Source organism: Oncorhynchus mykiss, chromosome 12, assembly GCF_057628025.1.
Source record: "Oncorhynchus mykiss isolate SJ-2025 chromosome 12, ASM5762802v1, whole genome shotgun sequence".
In the NCBI taxonomy this organism is placed as follows: domain Eukaryota; kingdom Metazoa; phylum Chordata; class Actinopteri; order Salmoniformes; family Salmonidae; genus Oncorhynchus; species Oncorhynchus mykiss.
In genome coordinates this window covers 25436578-25463431 of record NC_143033.1, presented here as the reverse complement: position 1 = coordinate 25463431, position 26854 = coordinate 25436578, and the positions used below count along the sequence as shown (strand labels likewise).

The following is a 26854-nucleotide window of genomic DNA, read 5'->3' as shown; positions in this document are numbered from 1 at the left end:
TGAAAGCAACAAAAGTGTGTGTGTGTACGTGTGTGTGGGGAGGTGCGGCAACATTTCTAAGGAGGTGCGGCAACAGAGCTTCCCACAGGCTTACTCCACATTTGCCCGAGGCTCATTTGTTGTTATTGACATAGCATCACATCCCATCACTCTGTCGCTGTCCGTCCTCATGAATCTACCCTTGTGTATCTGACAGGGCAATAAAGGGTCTGTCAGCTTCTGGTCCAATGCCTTTTACATACATAGGCAAATAACACCATAAAGTACTATTTCAAGGTGCACGTGTAACGTTACTGGTCTTCATGCTGGTGCATGGTGTTGTTTGCCCGTGATCATTTGGATCAGTGGACTTAAACACTGGCTTAATAAGGCAGCCGATCCATGTCAAACCTGTCGATTCCATAACCTCTCATTCCCATGCATCCTACAGGCGTTTGCTGTTGGAGTGCCTCGACCCAGGGTTATAGTGGTAAAATGGAGATCTAATTTGATTTTGTGCCTGTCCTGCAGACTAGAGGGAGTACTTTGTCAGGCTTCACCTTGTTTGGATCTCCGTCTTTGCCATCCCTGATTTGTATTCTGGAGTTGAAGGCGAGTTAGTTAAGCCCAAATCTGTCCGCAGGCAGACTGGGTTGGCACACAGTGGCCTACCTCCTTGCTAAGATGCCCTGTGGGCATCGCCCCGTTTAATAAGAGCTTAAGCAATGTATTGAAATGGTCTGCCACAATCCATCAACACAGAGACACTCACAGACAGACGTATGCGTGCACACACACAAACACACACACACACACACACACACACACACACACACACACACACACACACACACACACACACACACAGTAAAGTGTTAGTATTCACCTTACAAGGAGCTATGAAGGAGAGCAGAGGTAGAGATAGTACGTCCTACGCGTGCCCATCCTCAGAAAAGTAACGTGCACTCTCTCATGTAAATTAAATTGATTCTGCATCCAGGTATTGTAGCAGATGCAAGAGACGGGTGATTGAAAGGTACAAGAAGATTGCTCTTACCCATGGCTATCTGGAGAACGGAGCCACCCTCCTTTATCGCTCTTAAAGGAAAGATTCACCCATTTTGAATGTTCTATTGTTTTTGTGCATCTCTGAGTGATGTTCTATCCATTCCCTGGTTAATTTCATGTTTTCATGTGTATCTGAACTATTGTCGTTCAAGCAGGCAGAACTTTGGCCAGTATGACATAGCATTGTGATAAAGCCACTCTCACTACACTGGAAGTGAATAGGAAAACAGCTTTTAGATCGTGAAGCTGGCCGATGTCGTAACGTGGGAGGTTGTCTTCTCTCGAATGAGCCATTGAGGATATTTTTTTTCTCCATATTCCTACCTCAAGAAATGTGTAATTTAACACATAAGAGTCTAAGCACATGTATTTAACCCTCTTATTTTTGGCACGAAACAGTCTAATACTATACAAGTTTGCGTTACTTTCAGGACTGGAAAATTCCGCCAACAACAGGATGATAAAATTACAGCTAGGGCATCTGTACAGAGAGATTGCATTGTGGGTTTTGTAGTCGACTTGAGCTGCAACAGATTTCCATAATGATATTCAAATGTTGCTACCAACCTTATACCGACAAAATGAAACATAATGTTCTCACATATTAGTGTTATTTAAATTATAGGAATGAGTGGTTTTGGGTGGATTTGTCCTTTTTAAGTGATCTCCTACACATAGGCTGTGAATAGTAACATTGCTCCTCCGTGGGCGGAACAGACATCTGCAAAGCTATTCTGACACCTGCTCCAAGGTGCACACTGAACACTGGAGCTTTCTCTCTCTGCTGAAATCATCTATGGGGGACTAGAGTTTTTCACTGCTTATTTTTCCATTCTTTCTCCTCTTTCTTCTTTGAATAAAGGTCAAGCTTTGCTCTTGCTCCAGAAAGAGAGAGGGCAATGAGTCTAAGTCCTCTGGAAAGGTTAATGAATTCAGAAGTTAGGCTGAGGCAGCTGAGCCCCCAAGTCAAGCTGTGACAGGTTTTATGTGTGTGTCATCATGGAAATACGTTGCAGCAATGATGATGGAAAACAGGGCCTATTCCTGCCGTTGATATAATGATAGTATTTATCTATACAATGACCTGCTCAGATGGAGTCCATCCTCCTTCAGCATTTGGTCTTCTTCCCTTGTTTACTCTATTTTCTTCTTATGATGCATTATATTTTTCTTAGTATGATTAATTGGTTACTCATGTATCTTATTCTCTCAACCATGTGACCCTTTCTAGGACCTCTCCAGTTTGAGGCTCTTTCCCTCCCTACCATATATCAATACCACTCAACAGTTAACCAGTATAGGCATTATTCAGCAATCTCATTTGCCCATGGGGGTAAACTATGCAGTTCCCCCTGAGTGAATGGCAATGAGGAATTGTGAGTTCTCATTATACTTTCACTTCGGCAAATACATCTTCCAGTACATATTCATGGAAGAGAGAGAGCTCTGTGGAGAGGAGTCAAACAGAGGCAAATTAATGCTGAATTATTTCGTGTTTATTTCACATCAGATCCATCCAATGTAAACAGAATTTAGATTTCCCATAAAGCTCTGACATTTTCCTGAAAGACGTCTCTCACCCTCCCTGACAGTTCTCTGCAGTTGTATTTTGACAGAAACATGAAACATGAATTGGTATAATTTTTCAGGAGTCACTTTTTGGAGAAAATGAAGCATTCCTCTGCTGTGATATGTGCTCTGTCACACTTTCTTTCTTCTATATGCAGATATAAATTAGACCCTCAGTTTTTCCGATGTGTTGACTGACTCCTGCCTTTCTCTCTCCTTGCAGGCTCAATGTGGGTAAGAATGACCTGTTGACCTTTTACGACGGTGATGACCTAACAGCTAACATCTTGGGTCAGTACAGTGGCACCAGGTCTCGCTTCAAGCTCTACACCTCCATGGCTGATGTCACCATCCAGTTCCAGTCGGACCCTGCTACCAACATCTACGGCTATGGCAACGGCTTCGTGGTCCACTTCTTTGGTGAGACATTACTCAGATACTGTTTAGTTGTACCTGCACACGGTTTTCTGAGAAATACTTTAATGGAAGAGTTATTGGAAGATAAAATTTAAAGCCTCTATTCTCCTATGGCAAAATTGTCCATACAGTACACAGAATACAGTGTTGTAGTTTTTTTTTTTACTATCACAGGCAACAAAATTATAATAAAATTCCCTTGGCTAAAAAGAGAGACTCCAAAAACGGGCTGCTGTTAGCAACCAGTTAGAGGTAGATTATTACTAAATAGAAAGTAATACCGCAAAGAGAGAACGGCAGGATACAAGATGAAAAGCAGGGCTTTATCTGCTGTCTTTTCCCTCTGAACGGCCACCGGTGCATAGGATTAAGGGACATCAAACACAAAAACACAATTATGTGGCGCGCTTTGTCTACATCATCTATATTTGCTGCGTGCTGCACCCCCAGCCTTGTGTGCCATAGTGAAAGAAGAAAGGGGCAGAATGGGTAGTGCCAAACCACCCACTGCCCGGCACACAGTGCAGTGTGCAATCACTGCAAATTGATGGCATGCTCTTCACACTCCAGAACCGAATTCACATGCAGAACGCACCAACGGATTCCCTGTGCTCTGCTGCTGGACTCTCATGAATCTGTTTTATTAACCACACACAGCAGTACAGTCAGAGCATTTGGGCTTTACTTGATGTGTATAAATCAACCTGTGTAGATTTCATTAGTCTATATCATTAGAGAAATCAATTTCAATTTAAAGTTTATTTATTTTTCAGATTAATGGATAACCCATGTGCAGATGAGGGACTTTTTTTGTTGTTGAATTTTTACCCCCCTTTTCTCCACAAATTCATAGTATCCAATTATTTGTAGTTACTATCTTGTCTCATTGCTACAACTCCCGTACGGGCTCGGGAGAGACGAAAGGTCGAAAGTCATGCATCCTCCGAAACACAACCCAACCAAGCCGCACTGCTTCTTAACACAGCACGCATCCAACCTGAAGCCAGCCGCACCAATGTGTCGGAGGAAACATCGTGCACCTGGCGACCTTGGTTAGCGTGCACTGCGCCCGGCCCCCGCCACAGGAGTCGCTGGTGCGCGATGAGACAAGGATATCCCTCCCTAACCCGGACGACGCTAGGCCAATTGTGCATCGCCCCACGGACCTCCCAGTCGCGGCCGGCTACGACAGAGCCTGGGCGCACAAACCCAGAGTCTCTGGTGGCACAGCTAGCGCTGCGATGCAGTGCCCTGGACCACTGTGCCACCTGGGCGGCGATGAGGGACATTTTTGACAAAGATAACATCTCAACATCCCCTGCTCATTCTATCTCTGTCTCTCTCAATATCTCTCCTTCCCCCTCTACCTCCAACTCACTCCATCCTGCCCCCGCCTGGCTCACCACCCACAGAGGTCCCCAGGAACGACACATGCTCTGAGCTGCCAGAGATCACTAATGGCTGGAAGAGCACCTCCCACCCAGACTTGATCCATGGGACAGTGGTCACCTACCAGTGTTACCCAGGTTACGAGGTGCAGGGCTCTGAGATCCTCATGTGCCAGTGGGACCTGACGTGGAGTGGCGACGTGCCTAGCTGTGAGAAAGGTAAGCTAGGAAATAACAACCCACTGGGCACACCACCCATCCCAATGTGTTATCACTATGCTGTCAACCATTTAAAAGCAGAACAAAGTTCAAATTGAAATAGAATGTCAGATATTCTATATTTAGAAAACAACTTTGTTATCACTGTGCTTTATCTATAGCACAACCCAATGACTTGGATTGCAGTTGAGGTGACATTTAAAAGTACATACAGTTGAAGTCGGAAGTTTACATACATACACCTTAGCCAAATACATTTCAACTCAGTTTTTCACAATTCCTGACATTTAATCCTCGTAAAGATTCCCTGTCTTAGGACAGTTAGGATCACATCTTATTTTAAGTGAAATGTCAGAACAATAGTAGAGAGTGATTTATTTCAGCTTCTATTTCTTTCATCACTTTCCCAGTAGGTCAGAAGTTTATATACATTCAATTAGTATTTGGTGGCATTGCCTTTAAATTGTTTAACTTGGGTCAAACATTTTGGGTAGCCTTCCACAAGCTTCCCACAATAAGTTGGGTGAATTTTGGCCCATTCCTTCTGACAGAGCTGGTGTAACTGAGTTAGGTTTGTAGGCCTCCTTGCTCGCACATGCCTTTTCAGTTCTGCCCAAAAATTGTCTATAGGATTTGAGGTCAGGGCTTTGTGATGGCCACTCCAATACCTTGACTTTGTTGTCCTTAAGCAATTTTGCCACAACTTTGGAAGTATGCTTGGGGTCATTGTACATTTGGAAGACCCATTTGCGACCAAGCTTTAACCTTATGACTGATGTCTTGAGATGTTACTTCAATATATCCACAGAATTTTACTTCCTCATGATGCCATCTATTTTGTTGCATCTCTAGGGGCGCTATTTCATTTTTGGTTAAAGAACGTTTCCGTTTTAAGCGCGATATTTTGTCACGAAAAGATGCTCGATTATGCATATTCTCAGTTTTGGATAGAAAACACTCTGAAGTTTCAGAATCTGCAAAGATTTTGTCTGTAAGTGCCCCAGAACTCATTCTACAGGCGAAACCAAGATGATACGTAAAACAGGAAATGAGCAGAATTTCTGAAGCTCTGTTTTCTAATGTCTCCTTATATGGCTGTGAATGCGACAGGAATAAGCTTAGACCTTCTGCCGTTTCCCCAAGATGTCGGCAGCATTGTGACGTATTTGTAGGCATATCATTGGAAGATTGGCCATAAGAGACTACATTTTCCAGGGGTCCGCCCGGTGTCCTTTGTCTAAATTTGAAAGCACACTTCCACGAACGATATATCATCGAAGAGATATGTGAAAAACACCTTGAGGATTGATTCTAAACAACGTTTGCCATGTTTTCAGTCGATATTATGGAGTTAATTTGGAAAAAAGTTTGCGTTTTGAGGACTGAATTTTCGTTTTTTTTTGGTAGCCAAATGTGATGTACAAAACGGAGCTATTTCTAATACACAAAGAATCTTTTTGGAAAAACTGAGCATCTGCTATCTAACTGAGAGTCTCCTCATTGAAAACATCTGAAGTTCTTCAAAGGTAAATTATTTTATTTGAAGGCTTTTATGTTTTTGTTGAAATGTTGCGTGCTGGATGCTAACGCTAATGCTAACGCTAAATGCTAACGCTAAATGCTAACGCTAAATGCTAACGCTAAATGCTAACGCTAAATGCTAACGCTAAATGCTAACGCTAAATGCTAACGCTAAATGCTAACGCTAGCTAGCTACTTTTACACAAATGGTTGTTTTCCTATGGTTGAGAAGCATATTTTGAAAATCTGAGATGACAGTGTTGTTTATAAAAGGCTAAGCTTGAGAGATGGCATATTTATTTCATTTCATTTGCGATTTTCATGAATAGTTAACGTTGTGTTATGCTAATGAGCTTGCTGATAGATTTACACAATCCTGGATACAGGGTTTTTTTCATAGCTAAACGTGACGCAGAAAACGGAGCGATTTGTCCTAAACAAATAATCTTTCAGGAAAAACTGAACATTTGCTATCTGAGAGTCTCCTCATTGAAAACATCTGAAGTTCTTCAAAGGTAAATTATTTTATTTGAATGCTTTTCTGTTTTTTTGTGTAAATGTTGCCAGCTGAATGCTAATGCTAAATGCTACGCTAAATGCTACGTTAGCCATCAATACTGTTACACAAATGCTTGTTTTGCAATGGTTGAGAAGCATATTTTGAAAATCTGAGATGACAGTGTTGTTAACAAAAGGCTAAGCTTGGGAGCTAGCATATTTATTTCATTTCATTTGCGATTTTCATGAATAGTTAACGTTGCGTTATGGTAATGAGCTTGAGTCTGTATTCACGATCCCGGATCCGGGATGGGGAGATCAGAAAGGTTAAGCTTTTTCAGTTCTGCCAGAATGCTACCGGAAACGTTTGACCAAAGTTAAAGAATTTAAAGGCAACGCTACCAAGTACTAATTGAGTGTATGTAAACGTCTGACCCACTGGGTATGTGATGAAAGAAATAAAAGCTGAAATAAATAATTCTCTCTACTATTATTCTGACATATCACTTCCTTAAAATGAAGTGGTGATCCTAGCTGACATAAGACAGTGAATTTTTACTAGGATTAAATGTCAGGAATTATGAAACTGAGTTTAAATGTATTTGGCTAAGGTGTATGTAAACTTCCGACTTCAACTGTACATATACTGACTATTTACGTAACCAAATTAATTTACATTGTGTTGACAATCAAGCCTCTGGTATATATCCTTATGATAAAAAAATAACACCAGACTTGATTGAGCCATCACTATGCTATTTACCCCCCAGAACAATTAAAAATGTATTTGGCTAAGGTGTATGTAAACTTCTGACTTCAACTGTACATATGAGATGAATAATGCAAAATATGAAAACATTAAAGTTAAAGTGACTAGTGTTCCATTATGAAAGTGGCCAGTGATTTCAAGACTATGTATATAGGGCAGCAGCCTCTAAGGTGCTAGTGATAGCTATTTAACAGTCTGATGGCCTTGAGATAGAAGCTGTTTTTCAGTCTCTCGGTCCCTGCTTTGATGCACCTGTACTGAGCTCGCCTTCTGGATGATAGTGGGGTGAACAGGCAGTGGCTCAGGTGGTTGTAGTCCTTGATTATCTTGTTGGCCTTCTTGTGTCATCGGCTGCTATAGGTGTCCTGGAGGGCAGGTAGTTCCACCGCGGTGATGCGTTGGGCAGACCGCACCACCCTCTGGAGAGCCCTGCAGTTGCGGGTGTTGCAGTTGCCGTACCAGGCGGTGATACAGCCTGACAGGATGCTCTCAATTGTGCATCTGTAAAAGTTTGTGAGGGTTTTACGTGCCAAGCCAAGATTATTCAGCCTCTTGAGGTTGAAGAGGCGCTGTTGCGCCTTCTTCACCACACTGTCTGTGTGGACCATTTCAGTTTGTCCATGATGTGAATCCAGAGGATCTTGAAGCTTTCCACCTTCTCCACTGCAGTCCCTTCGATGTGGATAGGGGGTGCTCCACGAACCAAGTCCACGATCAGCTCCTTTGTTTTGTTGACGTTGAGTAGAGGTTATTTTCCTTGCCCCACACTCCCAGGGCCCTCACCTCCTCAATGTAGGCTGTCTCTGGTAATCAGGATTATTATCGTTGTGTCATCTGCAAACTTGATGATTGAGTTGGAGGAATGTGTGGCCACGCACACATGGGTGAACAGACAGTACTTGAGGGGGCTGAGCACACAGCCTTGTGGGGACCCTGTGTTTGCGGGTGTTGTTTCCTACCTTCACCACCTGGGGGCCACCTGGGAGTCAGGAACTTCAGGACCCAGTTGCACAGGGCGGTGTTCAGACCCAGGGCCCAGAGCTTAATGATGAGGTTGAAGGGTACTATGGCGTTGAATGCTGAGCTATAGTCAACGAACAGTATTCTTAGATAGGTATTCCTCTTGTCCAGATGGGAAAGGGCAGTGTGCAGTACAATGGCGATTGCATCGTCTGTAGATCTTTTGGGGTGGTAGGCAAATTGAAGTGGGTCTATGGTGTCAGGTAAGGTAGAGGTGATATGATTCTTGACTAGTCTCTCAATGCACTTAATGATGACAGAAGTGAGTGCTACTCAGTCATTTAGTTCAGTTTAGTTCAGCTTGTCTGAACATGCTCTGAGGATGTGGCTAGGGATTCCGTCTGGGCAGGCAGCCTTGCAAGGGTTAACATACAGTACTTAAATGTCTTACTCAGGTAGCCCACGGAGAAGGAGAGCCAACAGTCCTTGGTAGCTGGCTGCTTCGGTGGTTGAGAGAATTCCAAGAGTGTGCAAAGTTGTCATCAAGGGTTGCTTCTTTGAAGAATCTTAAATAGAAAATATATTAGGAACACTTTTAGGTTTCTACATGGTTCCATATGTGTCATTTAATAGTATTATTAAATGCATTATTTATACATTATTCTACAATGTAGAAAATAGTGAAAATAAAGAAAAACCCTTGAATGAGTAGGTGTGTCCAAACTTTTGACTGGTACTGTATGTACAGTAGGAACTACATTCATTTATTTCAACAAGGCACATCTGTATGTAAAAAAAATACTATTAACATTTGAAAATAACTTGAACATTCAAAACAATTAAATTGTAGTGATACATTTTTTAAAAACAGTACAATAAAAACCATAAAGTTGGCAGACTTCAATATACTTCAGACTCCAGAAATGAACGTGTATAATTTTTTCACCCAGTCAATCCCTCATTCACCCCTCTGTTACTTGTTACTTGTCCATGAACCAGCTGACATGTCAACACTTCCTACAGATGATAACCTGTGTTATCAAATCCAGAGGAAAATGCAATGTCAGGATGTCAGGATACTCATTTTTAGTACCACTTGGTTTTACAGCCACTGCTACACCAAAGCAATAGTCATGCCAAATTTAACCAGACGTTTTAAGTGAGAACATTATTTAATTAATGGCATTCATAAACCACTAGTGTGAACATAATTGCTGTCCCGAAATCTGTTGCTTCAGGGGTCTACTGAGAAACATACAACTCAAACTGTTTTGACTGCCACCTACAGGTGAGAGAACATGTTGCAGACACCTCAACAAGCCTGTGTTGTTTGATCATGTTACTTGACCTGAATTTAAACCTTTATTTAAAGCCTTTTCCAGAAATTAGAATTATACCAAAAATGAAAGCAATTGTCTGAGGATGGTGCTGGGCCATCTGACATAAAAATAAAATATTATAGTTTGGTGAAAAGGCTGCAGCCCTTTACACTCGTAACTGTATATGGGTTGAACATGGCAGATTTCAGCACTAATACATTGGAACACAGTAACTGCTATACATGACATAACAGCTCTCGGGCTCTGCACTTCACAGCGCTGTATGGATTTTGACTGACAGACATTGTGAATTTGAGCACCTCGAGCGACAAGAAAATGTCTCATCCCTCCTGCTAATTGGGCAACTTTTGCAAATGTTTTGTTGTCTGAGTGGGGGAAATGCTGTAAATGAAGAGGATTCTATGTATTTTGAAAGACGAGACATTGAGGATTATAATAAATACCATCTTGACATAGCCGCGGGAAGTAGGGGTGCTGAGGGTGCTGCTGCACCGCCTTATAAATCACCATTTTTTTAAAAGTATTAATATAAAAAATGCAGTTCCAAGATGACAAATGGCGTATGCTTGGCTGTTCTAAACAGAATGAGCCTATGTTTGTCTATTGTGAAGACAATTAGCTGCGGCACACACACCTGAAGGCACTCATGATTCCTTTCTACGCGCATCAAAATGATGATCTGTTTCACTCAATTGCATTGTGAAGGCTTAACACTGTAATATCATATTTAATAACTTAACTAGTCATGTTGGCATTAGAACAGGCTTTCAAATGATGCCCACATGACCCGGACTGCGATTTATACTGGGATGTTTTTGAATTGCGTAGACAACAACAGTAATTGTGTGAGGGCGGGGATGCAGGGTTGTGTTCCAAACAAAACAACTATAAGTGTGCTTGCTCTAGTTCCTCAATGGCACAGCTAGGAGAGCATAAAAAAGCAACTTTTACACTGAACAAAAATATAACGCAACATGCAACAATTTCAAAGAGTTTACTTAGTTCATATAAGGAAATAAGTCAATTGAAATAAATGCATTAGGCCCTAATCTATGGGTTTTACATGACTGGGAATACAGATGGTCACAGATAACTTTTTAAAAAGGTAGGGGGCGTGGCTCAGAAAACCAGTCAGTATCTGGTGTGAATGTATCCAGAGTGAATACTGTAGTATTTACTGCAGTATAATATAGTATTTAGAGTTTACTATAGTATAAATACTGTATCAAAAAAAAGATTAGTACACTATATATACAAAAATATGTGGTCACGCCTTCAAATGAGTGGATTCGGCTAATTCAACCACACTCGTTGCAGACAGGTGTGTAAAATCAAGTACACCGCCATGCAATCTCCATAGACAAACATTTGCAGTAGAATGGCCAAACTGAAGAGCTTGATGACTTTCAACATGACACCGTCATTGGATGCCACCTTTACAACAAGTCAGTTTGTCTAATTTCTGCCCTAATAGAGCTGCCCTGGTCAACTGTAAGTGCTGTTATTGTGAAGTGTAAACATCTTACAGCAACAACAGCTCAGCCACGAAGTGGTAGGCCACACAAGCTCACAGAATGAGACCTCAGAGTGCTGAAGTGCGTAGTGTGTAAAAATTGTCCTCAGTTGCAACACTCACTTCCAAACTGCCTCTAGAAGCAACATCAGCACAAGAACTGTTCGTTGGGAGCTTCATGAAATGGGTTTCCATGGCTGAGCAGCCACAAGCCTCAGATCACCATGCGCATTGCCAAGCGTCGGCTGGTGTGGTGTAAAGATCACCACCATTGGTCTCTGGAGCAGTGGAAACGCATTCTCTGGAGTGATGAATCGCGCTTCACCATCTGGCAGTCCGATGTACAAATCTGGGTTTAGCGGATGCCAGGAGAACGGTACCTGCCCCAATGCATAGTGCCAACTGTAAAGTTTGGTGGAGGAGGAATAATGGTCTGGTTTGGGCTAGGCCCCTTAGTTCCAGTGAAGAAAAAACTTAACGCTACGGCATACACAATGACATTCTAGACGATTCTGTGTTTCCATCTTTGTGGCAACAGTTTGGGGAAGGCCCTTTCGGCACGACAATGACCCCGTGCACAAAGCGAGGTCCATACAGAAATGTTTTTTCTCAAGATCGGGAAGGAACAACTTGACTGTCCTGCACAGAGCCCTGACCTCAACCCCATGGAGCACCTTTGGGATGAATTGGAACGCCGACTGCGAGCCAGGCCTAATCGCCCGAAACATTAGTGCCCGACCTCACTAATGCTCTTGTGGATGAATGGGAGCAAGTCCATGCAGCAATGTTCCAACATCTAGTGGAAGGCCTTCTCAGAGTGGAGGCTGTTATAGCAGCAAAGGGTGGATCAACTCCATATTTATGCCAATGATTTTGGAATTAAATATTTGACAAGCAAATGTTCACATACTTTTGTAGTGTATATAACATAGTATTTACTGTAGTGGTTTTGCTGACTGTAGTATACTGTATTTTTTGCAAACTGTTGTATACTGTAGTATTTACTGTAGTGTTTTTGGTGACATTACTGTAGTATTTACTAAAGTGTTTTTGTTTTATCTTTGACATAGAAGTGTGGGACGTTCTCCTTCAGGAAACCTACTGTAGAAATACTAAAAGAGCACATTTTCCATAACCTGTAAGGAGGTAGAACTGGGTTATGAATGGAGACTTCAGCGCTTCTGCTCTTTTCTATAACCTGTAGGCAACACAATATATGGTCTATACTTGGCATATAGGTTTCTCACTCAGGTGGGCAAAAATAGAGATGATGGGAATGGGCAGGGTATATGGAAATGAAATACTGCAGTATTTACTATATTTAAATAAGTATAGTGTTTGTGTGGACTGTAGTGATTTTGCAGACCTTTCTGTATTATTTACTGCAGTGTTCTTTGGGGGATTTACTATAGTATTCTACGGTATACTACAAAATTATTACAAATGATCTACAGTTTAAAGTATGGTATTACATAGTATACTACAGTTTACTACAGAATTCTATAGTAAGTACCCTAGTATTCTATAGTAAACTGTAATAATTTTTTATGTTGGGATGTCCCTTGGGCTGTAGGCTGCAATGCCTGAATGGCTTCAATATCCAGCCATGTTAATTTTTAATGATCAAGAAGATAGATGTCTGATATTTAATCAGAAGGCTCTGTGTCATCTACTGGGTTATTGTATGAGACTGGCACGTTATTGAGGGGACCACTGTTGATCACCTGTGGTGTAACTGATAATGATGATTGTGAATGTATTGTACTGTAGTGGTTATGTATTAGAGTGGTTATCCATTTGCCTGTGTTTTCATTTGCCTGGTTGTGTCTGTGTAATCAGTGATGACGTGTCCTGACCCGGGGAATGTGGAGCACAGCCGGAGGATGGTGACGGGATCCCGCTTCATGGTGGGATCAACAGTGCAGTATGTGTGCAATAAGGGCTACTCCCTGTCTGGAAGCACACTGCTCACCTGCTACAACAGAGACTCAGCCAACCCCAAGTGGAGCGAGAGGCTGCCCAAGTGTAACCGTAAGTCTGGAAACTATATCTGGTCAAATACACACATGCACGCACGCACACACAAACACACAGTGTTTTTTATTTTATTCAAGCAGGATAGTCGTCCTCCTCTCTAACAATCAGCATGGTTTTTCTAAAAGTCTGCAGTATTCCTTTAGATAACTCAGAGAACTCTGTGCCAGTAAGTGTATCGTTCAACTTGTGCTGTGATTTGTTGAGTCAACTCAACTGACATTACAAAAATGAGCGGCATCAGTTAGCATCATTTGAATTAACATTCTACATTACCATGGTGATCCAGCATCAGTTGATAGAACATTCCACATTACCATGGAAATGATCGCATCACAATACCAGGCAGCCATTGCGAGTCTACCCATGAGTTTACCAGTCAAATTGCCAGGGTTAGAGCTTCCAAGCATGCTCTATTCATTCTATTTCTGTGGTGATAGTGTATTTTCATAGCTGCATCTATCAGTGTCAAACATCATTACTTTTGCATAGCGCAAAACAAGGAGAGGTACAGCTAACTGCCAAAATGAAGGAAACACCAACATAAAGTGTCTTAATAAGACGTTTAGATTTATTTGATCATTTACAACACAATACAAGCACGCGTGGATAATGCATTTAAAATCATTAAGAATTACAAAAAAAAGTTTGAAAATGGCCATTGTGGTCCACTTAAATAAATGGCTCAAAGAATTTACACGCATAACATGGTAGGCCTAGGCTAGACAGTAGACCTAACCTACTATCACGTTTAATGTAAGACCCAGATGCAGACTGTGTGTCGAAGTAACAATGTTTATTACAACAACAGGGGCAAAGGTACAGGACGGCAGGCAGGCTCAGTGTCAGGTCAGGCAGAGGTCGATAATCCAGAGTAGTGGGGCAAAGGTACAGGACGGCAGGCAGGCTCAGGGTCAGGTCAGGCAGAGGTCGGTAATCCAGAGTAGTGGGGCAAAGGTACAGCACGGCAGGCAGGCTCAGGGTCAGGTCAGGCAGAGGTCGGTAATCCAGAGTAGTGGGGCAAAGGTACAGGATGGCAGGCAGGGTCAGAACAGGTAGAAGGGTCAAAGCCGGGAAAAACTACAAAACAGGAACTTAGACAAGACAGGAGCAAGGGGAAAACCGCTGATAGGTTCTACGAACAAAAACAAACTGGCAACAGACAAACGGAGAACACAGTTATAAATACACAAGGGATAATGGGGAAGATGGGCGACACCTGGAGGGGGGTGGAGACAAGCACAAACACAGGTGAAACAGATCAGGGCGTGACACCTACTAGGCATACTTAGGTTACAGATATAATAATAATAAATAAATGTTTGAACTTGTATAGTGCTTTTCAAAAAAGCTCAAAGCGCATAAAAAGAAAAACAACAAGCATAACATTTAAATGATGGAGATTGAAAGTCTCTGTTGGCATTGGGCCACCAATGATTCTACAAGTGTCTGGAACTCTAATGGAGGGATGTGACACCATTCTTCCGTGGGATATTCCATGATTTGGTGCTTTTTGTTGACGGTGGTGGAAAACGCTGTCTCAGGCGCCACTCCAGAATCTCCCATAAGTGTTCAACTGGGTTGAGCTTTGGTGACACACACACACACATACACACACACACACACACACACACCATTTATAAATGGTGATTATTAATGGTCTAATAATAATAATAACCCATTTATAAATTGCAAACAAGGCAGTAAAAAATAAATCACAAGGAATATGGTTTTGAAAGTGTTTGTCCTATATCTAGGAGATATAAGAAAGCTCAGGAAATATATATATATTATTTACACATATTTAACCACTTAAATTTGTTTTCACAAAACTACCTCCATATACATTGATTTGTATGGGTTACCTTCAGTCCTGTGACACGTGTGGTGGATCATAGAGCAAAACGGGGAACATCATCGTGTTCATGAGAGTCTCATCTTTCCATAGAGTGGTCATATTAGTTAGTAGGCAAAACAGATGTTTTTGTGAGAAGACCGATGTTCAGGATGTCTCCTGGTGTGACAAACACTGCTCTAGCTCTGCCACTTTCCACTGCAGTTGCGGAAGGGTGGATTGAGACGCAGCCCAGGCAAAAAAACAGATCTCTAGTTTAAACTGACAGATTTCTATGGGGATTTTAATGTTAATTAGATTGACATGTGTGCGTCAATATACTCTTAGGGATTAATTAACTCAGAAACCACACCTGTGTGGAAGTGTTTCCTTTCATTTGGCAGACCTGTAGCTGCCTTGTGTAAGTAAGTGGTGGAAGACTGTACTGATGTTAGAAATTATACATGTAATAAGGGTACTCTGCTGTCTAACAAGTATAGAGACAACCATAGTGATGGCCATGGTGTGTGTCTGTCTGTGTGTGTCCTGGCAGCTGAGAAGTATGAGCCCTGCAGGAACCCTGGTGCCCCCTCCACCAGCGTGCAGAGCTTAGAGAAAGCCTTCTACCAGGCAGGGGAGACATTGAGCTTCTCCTGCCGTACCGGCTATGAGCTGCAGGGGGAGCCCACCATCCGCTGTGTCCCTGGACACCCGTCACAGTGGAGCAGCACACCACCCGCCTGTAGAGGTACACATGTATCAACTTCTAATAACTTATGATACCCAGTTCCATGATGTGTAAAATGATCAGGGTACCCAAATTGCTTTTCTTTTTTTCCAGCATCCTCTTTGCAGTATTTGAATGAGCGGAAGTTGGATGGTAAGTACAGTATACCAGCTAGTTGTAACCACAGTGTGAAGTATTATGATGCCATAGAGGAGATATACACTACATTACCAAAAGTATGTGGACACCTGCTCATCAAACATTTCATTCCAAAATCATTGGCATACATATGGAGTTGCCCCCCTTGCTGCTATAACAGCCTCCACTCTTTTCACTAGAGGTTGGAACATTGCTGCGGGGACTTGCTTCCATTCAGCCACAAGAGCATTAGTGAGGTCGGGCACCGATGTTAGGCGATTAGGCCTGGCTCGCAGTCTGCATTCCAATTCATCCCTAAGGTGTTCGATGGGGTTGAGGTCAGGGCTCTGTGTTTCTCATCACTCCAGAGAACACATTTCCACTGCTCCAGAGTCCAGTGGTGGCAAGCTTTACACCACTCCAGCCAATGTCGATCTTGTGTGCGGCTGCACAGCCATGGAAGCCCATTTTATGATGCTCCCAATGAACAGTTCTTGTGCTGACGTTGCTTCTAGAGGCAGTTTGGAACTCGGTAGTGAGTGTTGCAACCGAGCAAATGCAATTTTTATGCGCTACGTACTTCAGCAGTTCTGTTTTGTGAGCTTGTGTGGCCTACCACTTTGCGGCTGAGCCGTTGTTGCTCTTAGACATTTCCACTTCACGAGAACAGCACTTGCAGTTGACCAGGGCAGCTCTAGCAGGCCAGAAATTTGACGAACTGACTTGTTGGAATGGTGGCATCCTATGACGGTGCCATGTTGAAAGTCGCTGAACTCCTCAGTAAGGCCATTCTACTGCTGTGCTTGATTTTATATGCCTGTCAGCCACGGGAGTGGCTGAAATAGCCGTATCCACATACTTTTGTGTGTATATATAGTATACTTACGCTGTACTTGTTTCAGGTTATGCATGTTTCATGTTTATTTTCAGTTGCTAGTCCTGAGTACGGTATGGAGGGAACCAACATTGCCATCGCCGTTCTGATTCCTGCTGCGGTTGTGTTGGTAGTCATCCTGGGGATTTACCTCTACTTTGCAAAGTGAGTATGAGAATAAGAGATTGGAAAGTAACTACATAACTAATTCAGTTATATGCTTCAGAGCAGTTGAGACTCTGTTCAAGTGTGCTTGTTTGTCTCTGTCCCTCTTAGACTTCAGGGGAAGACCATCAGAATGCCAACATCATCCCTGCCGCCTTATGACAACATGACAGAGGAGTCAGCCTTCAACAACCCAATCTATGATAAAGGAGTAAGTACGGATGTCATGCACATGAATCTCCGAGACGTGGACTCCAAGAATACCATTGTCCAGTCCTGATCCATCTCATTGCAATCTGCCTAACTGTCATCTCATATCTTACCAGCAGAGGGCACCATCTAACAAATCAGCAACCAGAGCTCTGAATTAAGCCTCTACATTTGTGGTCTTGTGATGAATGCAGACAAGCACTATTGCCAATCAATTCTGGCTCTCGAGGTCTATTACTTAGCTTTAAAGTTTGGAAGCTCTACAGTCTACTTAGCTTTAAATCTTTAAAGCACTACAGTCTACTTAGATTTAAAGCTAAATGTGTTTTTGTATGAGTATCACATTATTTTTAGTGGATAAATAGGACCGCACAAGCACTCCATCAGTGGATAGGGGACATGTAGTGCACAGAGGTGTTTACATTTGAAATTTGAGCATGACAACTACGTTCCTGGAGAGATGATGAATGTATTTTTGTGATACTTAATATCAGTGTCAGCTTCAAAGACACTTTAAAGCTCATCCATCATTGTCATTATCATCTCATTCACATGTGAATGAGTTGTGCAGTAATTGAGTCTCATCCATTAATTACACTGAACAAAAATATAAACGCAACATGCAACAATTTCAAAGACTTTACGTACTTAGTTACAATTCATATAAGGAAATCAGTCAATTTAAATAAATTCATTAAGCCCTAATCTATGGATTTCACATGACTGGGAATACAGATATACATATGTTGGTCACAGACACCTTTTAAAAATAAAGTAGACGCGTGGATCAGAAAACCAGTCAGTATCTGCTGTGACCACCATTTGCCTTATGCAGCGCGACACATCTCATTCTCATAGAGCTGACCAGGCTGTTGATTATGGCCTGTGGAATGTTGTCCCACCCCTATTCAATGGCTGTGCGAAGCTGCTGGATATTGGCGGGAACTGAAACATGCTGTTGTACATGTTGATCCAGAGCATCCCAAACATGCTAAATGGGTGACATGTCTGTTATGCAGGCAATTGAAGAACTGGGAGATTTTCAGCTTCCAGGAATTGTGTACAGATCCTTGCGACATGGGGCCATGCATTATCATGCTAAAACATGAGGTGATGGCGGTGGATGAATGGCACAACAATGGGCCTCAGGATCTAGTCACAGTATTTCTGTGCATTCAAATTGCCATCAATAAAATGCAATTGTGCTCTTTGTCTGTACCATAACCATACTGCCACCATGGGGCACTCTGTTCACAAAGTTGACATCAGAAAACCACTCGCACACTTAACGCCATCTGTCCGGTACAGTTGAAACCGGGATTCGCCAGTTCACATTTTAGAGAAATCTGCTTTTTGTGCATATGGAACATTTCAGGGATAATTATTTCAGCTCATGAAACATGGGACCAACACTTTACATGTTGCATTTATATTTTTGTTCAGTATAGTTTGAAATGCTTTTGAAATGTATACACATATGGACCCTTTTATGAATTATGGTTATTAAATCACATGGACTATAACAGACAGTATTTATATTTACACTTAGTATTTACATTAGTTTTATGTTTTGCACATTAGAACATTATCAGAGCACTTACTGTAGATTTGACATTGAGTCTCAATTATTGTATTTGGTTTACACATTCCTTTGTCCATGAGTCCTTCATATCTGCATCATTTAGTGTACAAATATGTGTTTTATTTCATGTGAGTGTTGGATTTGTTGTGAAATGTCAAAGGCACAATGTACGATAAACATGATTCCACCATGTACAGTACCAGTCAAAAGCTTGGACACATCTCCTCATTCAGTTGTTCTTTATTTGTTACTATTTTCTACATTGTAGAATAATAGTGAAGACATAAACTATGAAATAACACATATGGAATCATATAGTAACCAAAAAAGTGTTAAACAAATCAAGATATATTTTATTTGAAATTCTTCAAAGTAGCCACCTAAGCCATGATGAAAGACTTGCACACTTGGCATTCTCTCAACCAGCTTCACCTGGAATGCTTTTCCAACAGTCTTGAAGGAGTTCCCACATATGCTGAGCACTTGTTGGGTGCATTTCCTTCACTCTGCGGTCAAACTCATCCCAATTGGGTTGAGGTCAAGTGATTGTTGAGTCCAGGTCATCTGATGCGGCACTCCATCACTCTGCTTCTTGGTGAAATAGCCCTTACACAACCTGGAGGTGTGTTGGGTCATTGTCTGGAGGTGTGTTGGGTCATGATAGTCCCACTAAGCGCAAACCAGATGGGAATGCGTACCGCTGCAGAATGCTGTGGTAGCCATGCTGGTTAAGTGCTGAGGATAACACAGTGCCACCGATGCGGCCCGCTACCAAAGACTGTGGGCTCTCCTTCCGACGTGAGTAAGACATTTAAGCATATTAATCCTCGCAAGGTTGCCGGCCCAGACGGCATCCCTAGCCGCGTCCTCAGAGCATGCGCAGACCAACTGGCTGGTGTGTTTACGGACATATTCAATCTCTCCCTATCCCAGTCTGCTGTCCCCACATGCTTCAAGATGGCCACCATTGTTCCTGTACAAGAAAGCAAAGGTAACTGAACTATTAAAAAATATATATATATTTCACCTTTATTTAACCAGGTAGGCTAGTTGAGAACAAGTTCTCATTTACAACTGCGACCTGGCCAAGATAAAGCAAAGTGACACAGAGTTACACATGGAATAAACAAGCATACAGTCAACACAATCGAAAAGAAAAAAAAATCTATATACAGTGTGTGCAAATGGCATGAGGAGGTAAGGCAATAAATAGGCCATAGTAGCAAAGTAATTACAATCTAGCAAATTAACACTGGAGTGAGATGTGCAGAGGATGTGCAAGTAAAAATACTGGTGTGCAAAAGAGCAGAAAAGTAAATAAAAACAATATGGGGATGAGGTAGGTAGATTGTATGGGCTATTTACAGATGGGCTATGTACAGCTGCAGCGATCGGTTAGCTGATGTTTTAAGTTAGTGAGGGAAATATAAGTCTCCAACTAAATGACTATCGCCCTGTAGCACTCACTTCTGTCATCATGAAGTGCTTTGAGAGGCTATTCAAGGATCAAATCACCTCTACTTTACCTGTCACCCTAGACCCACTTCAATTTGCTTCCCGCCCCAATAGATCCACAGACCGATGCAATCGCCATCACACTGCCCTATCCCATCTGGACAATAATACCTATGTAAGAATGCTGTTCATTGACTACAGCCTTGCCTTCAACACCATAGTACCCTCCAAGCTCATCATCAAGCACGGGGCCCTGGGTCTGAACCCCGCCCTGTGCAACTGGGTCCTGGAGTTCCTGACGGGCCTCCCCCAGGTGGTGAAGGTAGGAAACACCTCCACTTCGCTGAACCTCAACAGTGGAGCCCTACAAGGATGCGTGCTCAGCCCCCTCCTGTACTCCCTGTTCACCCATGACTGCGTGGCCATGCACACCTCCAACTCAATCATTAAGTGTGCTAATGTCCATTGCTAATGTTCATTGTGTCTAATGTCCATTGCTTGTGCTTCCTGGCCCAAGCAAGTCTCTTCTTCTTTTTGGTGTCCTTTAGTAGTGGTTTCTTTACAGCAATTCAACCATGAAGTCCTGATTCACGCAGTATCTTCTGAACAGTTGATGTTGAGAAGAGGATGCAGAGGTAACTCTGTGTCTTCCTTTCCTGTGGCGGTCCTCAGGAGAACCAGTTTCACCATAGTGCTTGATTGTTTTTGCGACTGAATTTTAAGAAACTTTCAAAGTTCTATTGAATGACCTTCATGTCTTAAAGTAAAGTAATGATGGACTGCCATTTCTCTTTGCTTATTTGAGCTGTTCTTGCAATAATATGAACTTTGTCTTTTACCAAACTTCTGTATACCACCCCTACCTTGTCACAAGACAACTGACTGGCTCAAACGCATTAATTAACTTTTAACAAGGCACACCTGTTAATTGAAATGCATTCTCATGAAGCTGGTTAGGAGAATGCCAAGAGTGTGCAAAGCTGTCATTATGGCAAAGGGTGGCTACTTTAAAGAATCTCAAATATAAAATACATTTGGATTTGTTTAACACTTTTTTTTTGTTACTATATGATTCCATATGTGTTATTTCATAGTTTTTATGTCTTCACTATTATTCTATAATGTAGAAAATAGTCAAAATAAAGAAAAACCCTTGAATGAGTAGGTGTGTCCACACTTTAAATTGGTACTGTATATCAATGTGTTGTGTTAAACTATTCATCAACTTTGTTACAAATGTAACAGTGATGCATATCATGCTCTAAAAAGCCATCTCACTTGATTCAAAATATTGTGTTGCGGGAATGTCCTATTAGTTAAGCAGGTATTCAGACAGCTGTGTGACGTGAGCAGATGTGCTTCTCTAATTCGTTACTTACATAATCTGGTCTCCGTTTTGACTGGGCCATACTCTCCTCATCCTCCTCGTTTTCCACCTCTTCCTCCCATCAGCCGGCTTGTGTTCTGTGATTATTAATTGTCTGTCTGTCTGTCCCTCCTTGGCTGCCTGCAAAAGAACAATGAGGTGAGGCCTTCTTCTGATGCCGACTGTCCATCTTAACGAGCACACCTCATATCCACCTCACCCACTGTATCACCTGTCACTGTACCAAACTGGTGTCAAAACTTAAGTCAACACATTGTGGGGTTAATGGGTTCCTCACCACTGAGCTCCCTGACGCCCACTAGCTTCATCACTCTCTCGTTTTCTCTTTCCCTCAAGTAGTTACTATTAACTTAAATTTGGGAAAGAAAATACCTTTGCATAACATCTCACTGTTGATAATGAAAGTAAAGTATGGGGTGGCAGTGGCTGAGGAACTGAAGTATTATGACCCAGAGTAAGAACTTTTGGCCAGTAAGAACCTTTGATGAGTGTGTTTGTCTGGTCTTTACAGGAAAAAAGAGATTATGAGGTAACCATTTAGAGACCTTACAGCGAGAGGAATTCAACCGTTGCTTTTTGTGACCTCTCAGCTTTTCTGCGATGACTTCAGCTCCTATTCCTCACTCTTCTTCCTCTTCATTCCCTCCTTTTTGTGGGCTTTTGTAAATATCCGTCTTTCCAGAGGACTTCTACCAGAGCTGCAACGGTGGTGGTTCAACATGGTGTTATTTTTGTAGAGCTTCAACACAGATGGCCTTTCTTTAGAGTTTCTACATTGTTTATTTCATAAGCCCAGGACTGGTTACATTATGGGGGATAGTGATACATTAAGTTTAATTGGTTTTTAAGTTTTACATGAGAAATCTGAAGGATGAATGTACCGATAATGAGTTGGCAAAGATTTTGAAATATACACTATACATGAAAAATACATTATGACCCACAGTTGACTGAACATTGTCCAAATTTCACATTTACCTTAAGTGAATATTTTAATTTTCAATTTTGCTACTATAATTCCACCAACCATGTCTATAGCTATATGTTTTTCTTTTTTTTAAATCAATTTGTAAATAAACTGCCTGTCTAATATGAGGGTGTCTGAGACTTGACGAACCAAATTTGTGTTTTGTTCAAGTTTGACTCACAGTTTTGTTGAGAGACATGTCCTGTGCTAAAACAACTATAAAATACATCAGAGAAATGTATAGACCAGTGTTAAGCTCCCCTTCATGGCAGATATAGAGTAGGTAAATACTACTTGGTTAAACTAATGTTAAATCCCAACAGCTTTCTCTTGAGAGTATGCACCAATTTAATGAAAAGGAGGCCATCTAAAATCCCATCTTCTACAAAGTGCTGTTCTTTAAAGTACACAAACGTCATGTTCATAAGAATGTTCATGGGCCACTGTCTACCACCCCTTGTCTGTGCTCTCCTTCGTTTCTGTCTCTCCACACAAGAAATTGACTGCTTAAAGTATTGAACTGCATCCACAACATTTGTTGACGTCAACGAACATGTCAGATATTCAAACTATGTGTACTTTTCTTCTCTTTGTAAAATAAACAATCCATCCAGTCCAATCTGAGTTTGCAAGTCATAACAGGTTTTATTTTTACTGTTTATCTTAATTGTTGTCTCTATAAATGTTAAATTGACTCCCTTTGGTATCATTATGTGTCTTTGGTCATAAACTTTGAATATATAGTGCAAACTGATGATTGCCCAGCAATAGTACATTCAGAGTAAGTTGTAAGGTGGGTGTATATTTTATTACTCAAAATCTGAATAAAAAGAACTGCATTAACTGTGAAAAATTCCCCCGAGAGTTAGACTCTGTGTAAAAAGGATTGCAAGAAATTGACCACCTTTATCTGACAGAACTGTCATATCCTGCTGAAATGTGCATTGATTGTACAAAACAAATGTGAAATGCACCTTAAAATAAGTAAATCACATGAAAAAATATTACAGTTTACTATATAATACTACATGACATGCATTATTCGCAAAAAAAAGCACTCTAGGAAATACTACAGTAATGTCCACAAACACTACAGTCCGCAAAATTACCACACTTATTTAAATATAGTAAATACTACAGTATTCAATTTCCATATTACCTGCCCATTCCCCTCTCCATATCCCAATTTGTGCCACTGATAAGTGAGAAATGTACTTAACAAGTATAGACCATATATTGTGTTCCCTACAAATGATAGAAAAGCGCAGAGGATCTAAACTATCTGTTAAGACCCCAGTCCTACCTACCTACCTACCTACCTACCTACCTACCTACCTACCTACAGGTTGTGGAAAATGTGCTATTTTAATATTTACCCAGCAGATAAATACACTATAATAAATACTACACTATACTAAATACTACAGTATACTGTAAATACTACAGTATATTACAGTAAATACTACAGTATTCACTATAGTTTTTTTGCTGATTTGAGTCCGCAAAAACACTACAGTGAATACTATAGTATTTACACCATAGTATACTATAGCATTTTTTTCATGTGTTTTCTTTGGGTGCGGAAAAGAGAAGATTTAAATTAAATGCAACATGAAATAAAGTTGGCAAGATATCTATTTACCTGTGTTTGTCTTTCATTTATTGTGAATTAGCTGTGATTGACACAATGAACTGAACTACAAAATCTATTTCATAACAAAGTTATCCACAGCTTTTCACTCTGACACGGCCATTTTTAAACAGGAATAAATAAAGCAGATTATTGTGGGTGCCACAAATTTGCCTTTGAGGGTGTTCCATTTTAAATGTTATCATAGTTTCCAGTTTTAACAATTATATTTATGCACTCAAACACATTCCATTCTAGACATTACAATGAGCCCATTCTCCTATAGCTCCTCCCACCAGTCCCCACTGATTGATGAATACCAATGGTTTGCAGCCTCGGTGCTCATGCACAGCCTGGGCTATTTGCGTTTCAAAACTCCCGTAATTAACCATATATGGTCAAAATCGTACCTTTAAATCTGCAATATATAACTGTTTGGCTAACCCTACCAAATTCTCTTAGAAATGTGTTATATATCTGTCATTCTCATTGAAAGCAAATCTAAGAAGCGGTATATCTATTACATGTGCTATTTCTATGCTCCCCGTTCTTAAGTTTAATTTTTGTCTTTTACTTTAGGTTTTGTACACCAGCTTCAAACAGCTGAAAATATATATATTTTTTTTTGGGGGGGGGGGTTATGGAAAATATATTTCCCAACGGTTTACAATGATTCTCTACACCCCTCAAACTCAACTCTGAACCCCAAAGCCAGTTCCACTGCATTTTTTCACTGATCGCCTCTAATTAGGGATTTAGACCTGGGACACCAGGTGTGTGCAATTAATTACCAGGTAGAACAGAAAACCAGCAGGCTCCGGACCTCATAGGGTGAGAGTTGAGTACCCCTGCTCTACACTATACTTGCCAGTTTTGTCACGTAAAACTTCTTCTTCTTCGGTGGGATTTATCGGCAGTTGGCATCTAACGTTACCGCCACCTACTCTACTGGAGTGTGGGCCAGAGAAATCCTACCTGCCAGCCCTTTTGCTCTTAAAAAAAGATAACAAAATATTTGAGACAATATCTAATGACGTTCAACTCAATAAACTCTTAATTTCCTGTATCCCCTTCTCCCTCATACTAGATCTCAGCCTCTCTCTTTCCCTCTGATACTGCCCACACCGTAGCAATACATGCTCCACGGTCTCTGTTTCCTGGCAATAATCACACTTTCCTGTTGGATGCTTTCCTATCACATTTAAGGACTTATTCAACCGGCTGTGTCCCACCCTTAATCTTCTAAAAATAGCCTTCTCTCTTCTGTCCCTTCCTGTCGTCCTCCCCTCCCTGACTTTCCTCTGTACTGGAAATAAACGCCTGCCCTTAGTATCTCTATTCAAACTGCTCCTGTCATCTCTGCTCCATCACTGTCCATATCAGGCTTTTTGCCTTTGCCTTGCTCATTGAAACTACAACATCAACATCCCCACTTCTAAGTGCTTGTTTAGCCAGTACATCAACTGCCTCGTTCCCCTTATCTGTATACCCATCTGTCTAATCCTGCCATGGATTTGTAGCACCTCATAAAGCAGGTCTTGTCTGATACGTGACCTAAAGGACTGGAGACTCATTAACACTGCACATGCATCAGAGAAAATAACTACGCTGGCTGGCTTGACTTCCTCCACCCACTGCAAGGCCAACAGTATGGCCATCAGCTCCACCATATCTACAGCCAGATTACCTGTAATAAGTTTCCTGATTTACACCCCACATTTCTGCACTACAAATGCTGAACCAGTACATCCTGTGTAAATGGCCACAAAATCCTGATACACAGTATCCAGACGTCTCTTAAATAAATCAGATGGATCATCACACTACCCATCTTTCTTTTGTATCTCCAACACTTCTAGATCAACTATTGGAGGCGGGAGTAGCCATGGTGGATTTACAGGAATAGCTACCATTGGACTAAACTCCCTTCCATACAGTCCCATCTCCTTTGTCTGGGTATTACTCACTCACCCAAAGCTTGTGTTCTGTCTTCGCTCATGTTCCCAGCATGCCTGTAAAATCCCTTTCGCAGGATGAGACACCCAATGTCCCTGTAGGTTGACCCAATAATTAATTGCCAGCTGCTGTCTTCTAATCTGCAATGGCATATCACCTATCTCCACCTGTAGTGCAGCCACTGCAGACGTCCAAAACGCCCCACTACATATTCTGAGTCCTTGTCCCTGTATGACATCTAGCCTTTCCAATGATGTCCGGACTGCCGAACCAAACAGTATACTGCCATAGTCTATTACAGATCGGATCAATGCAACATACTTGGTCCTCAATGAGGAATGCCCAGCCCCCCACTCCTTCCCCGTCAGACAGCACATCACATTTAGCACCTTTTTACACTTTCCCACCACTCTCTCAATGTGTTCTGCCCAGGTCAGTCTAATGTCAAAGTATATCCCAAGGAACCTGAAGGCCCCCACCCTCTCCAAGTTTCTCCCATATAACCTCAAGCATACCTCATCTCCCACGTTTCTCCTGGTAAAGAACACTGTCTGAGTTTTCTCTATGGAGAACCTGAATCCCCACATTAATGCCCACCGCTCTACCTCATCAATTGCTTCCTGTATCTTCCTGATTATGTAGGCACATTTCTTC

At 41.6% G+C, this 26854-nt stretch overlaps 1 protein-coding gene across 2 annotated transcripts in view; it reads left to right on the top strand.

The window, feature by feature from the left end:
* Positions 1 to 24251, top strand: part of LOC110537244 (seizure protein 6 homolog) — a 236034-nt gene extending 211783 nt beyond the window's left edge. Inside the window, exons 10-17 of one of the 2 annotated variants that reach the window (XM_021623135.3) lie at positions 2840 to 3036; positions 4446 to 4640; positions 13081 to 13272; positions 15663 to 15857; positions 15951 to 15989; positions 16905 to 17013; positions 17125 to 17224; positions 22159 to 24251. In XM_021623135.3, coding sequence (XP_021478810.3) covers positions 2840 to 3036; positions 4446 to 4640; positions 13081 to 13272; positions 15663 to 15857; positions 15951 to 15989; positions 16905 to 17013; positions 17125 to 17224; positions 22159 to 22188 — 1057 coding nt within the window. In that variant the 3' untranslated portion in view covers positions 22189 to 24251. Of the gene's footprint in view, positions 1 to 2839; positions 3037 to 4445; positions 4641 to 13080; positions 13273 to 15662; positions 15858 to 15950; positions 15990 to 16904; positions 17014 to 17124; positions 19015 to 22158 lie in introns of those variants that run through there. The other variant, XM_090192059.1, reaches the window with a different exon arrangement.
* The last annotated feature ends 2603 nt before the right edge of the window (positions 24252 to 26854 follow it).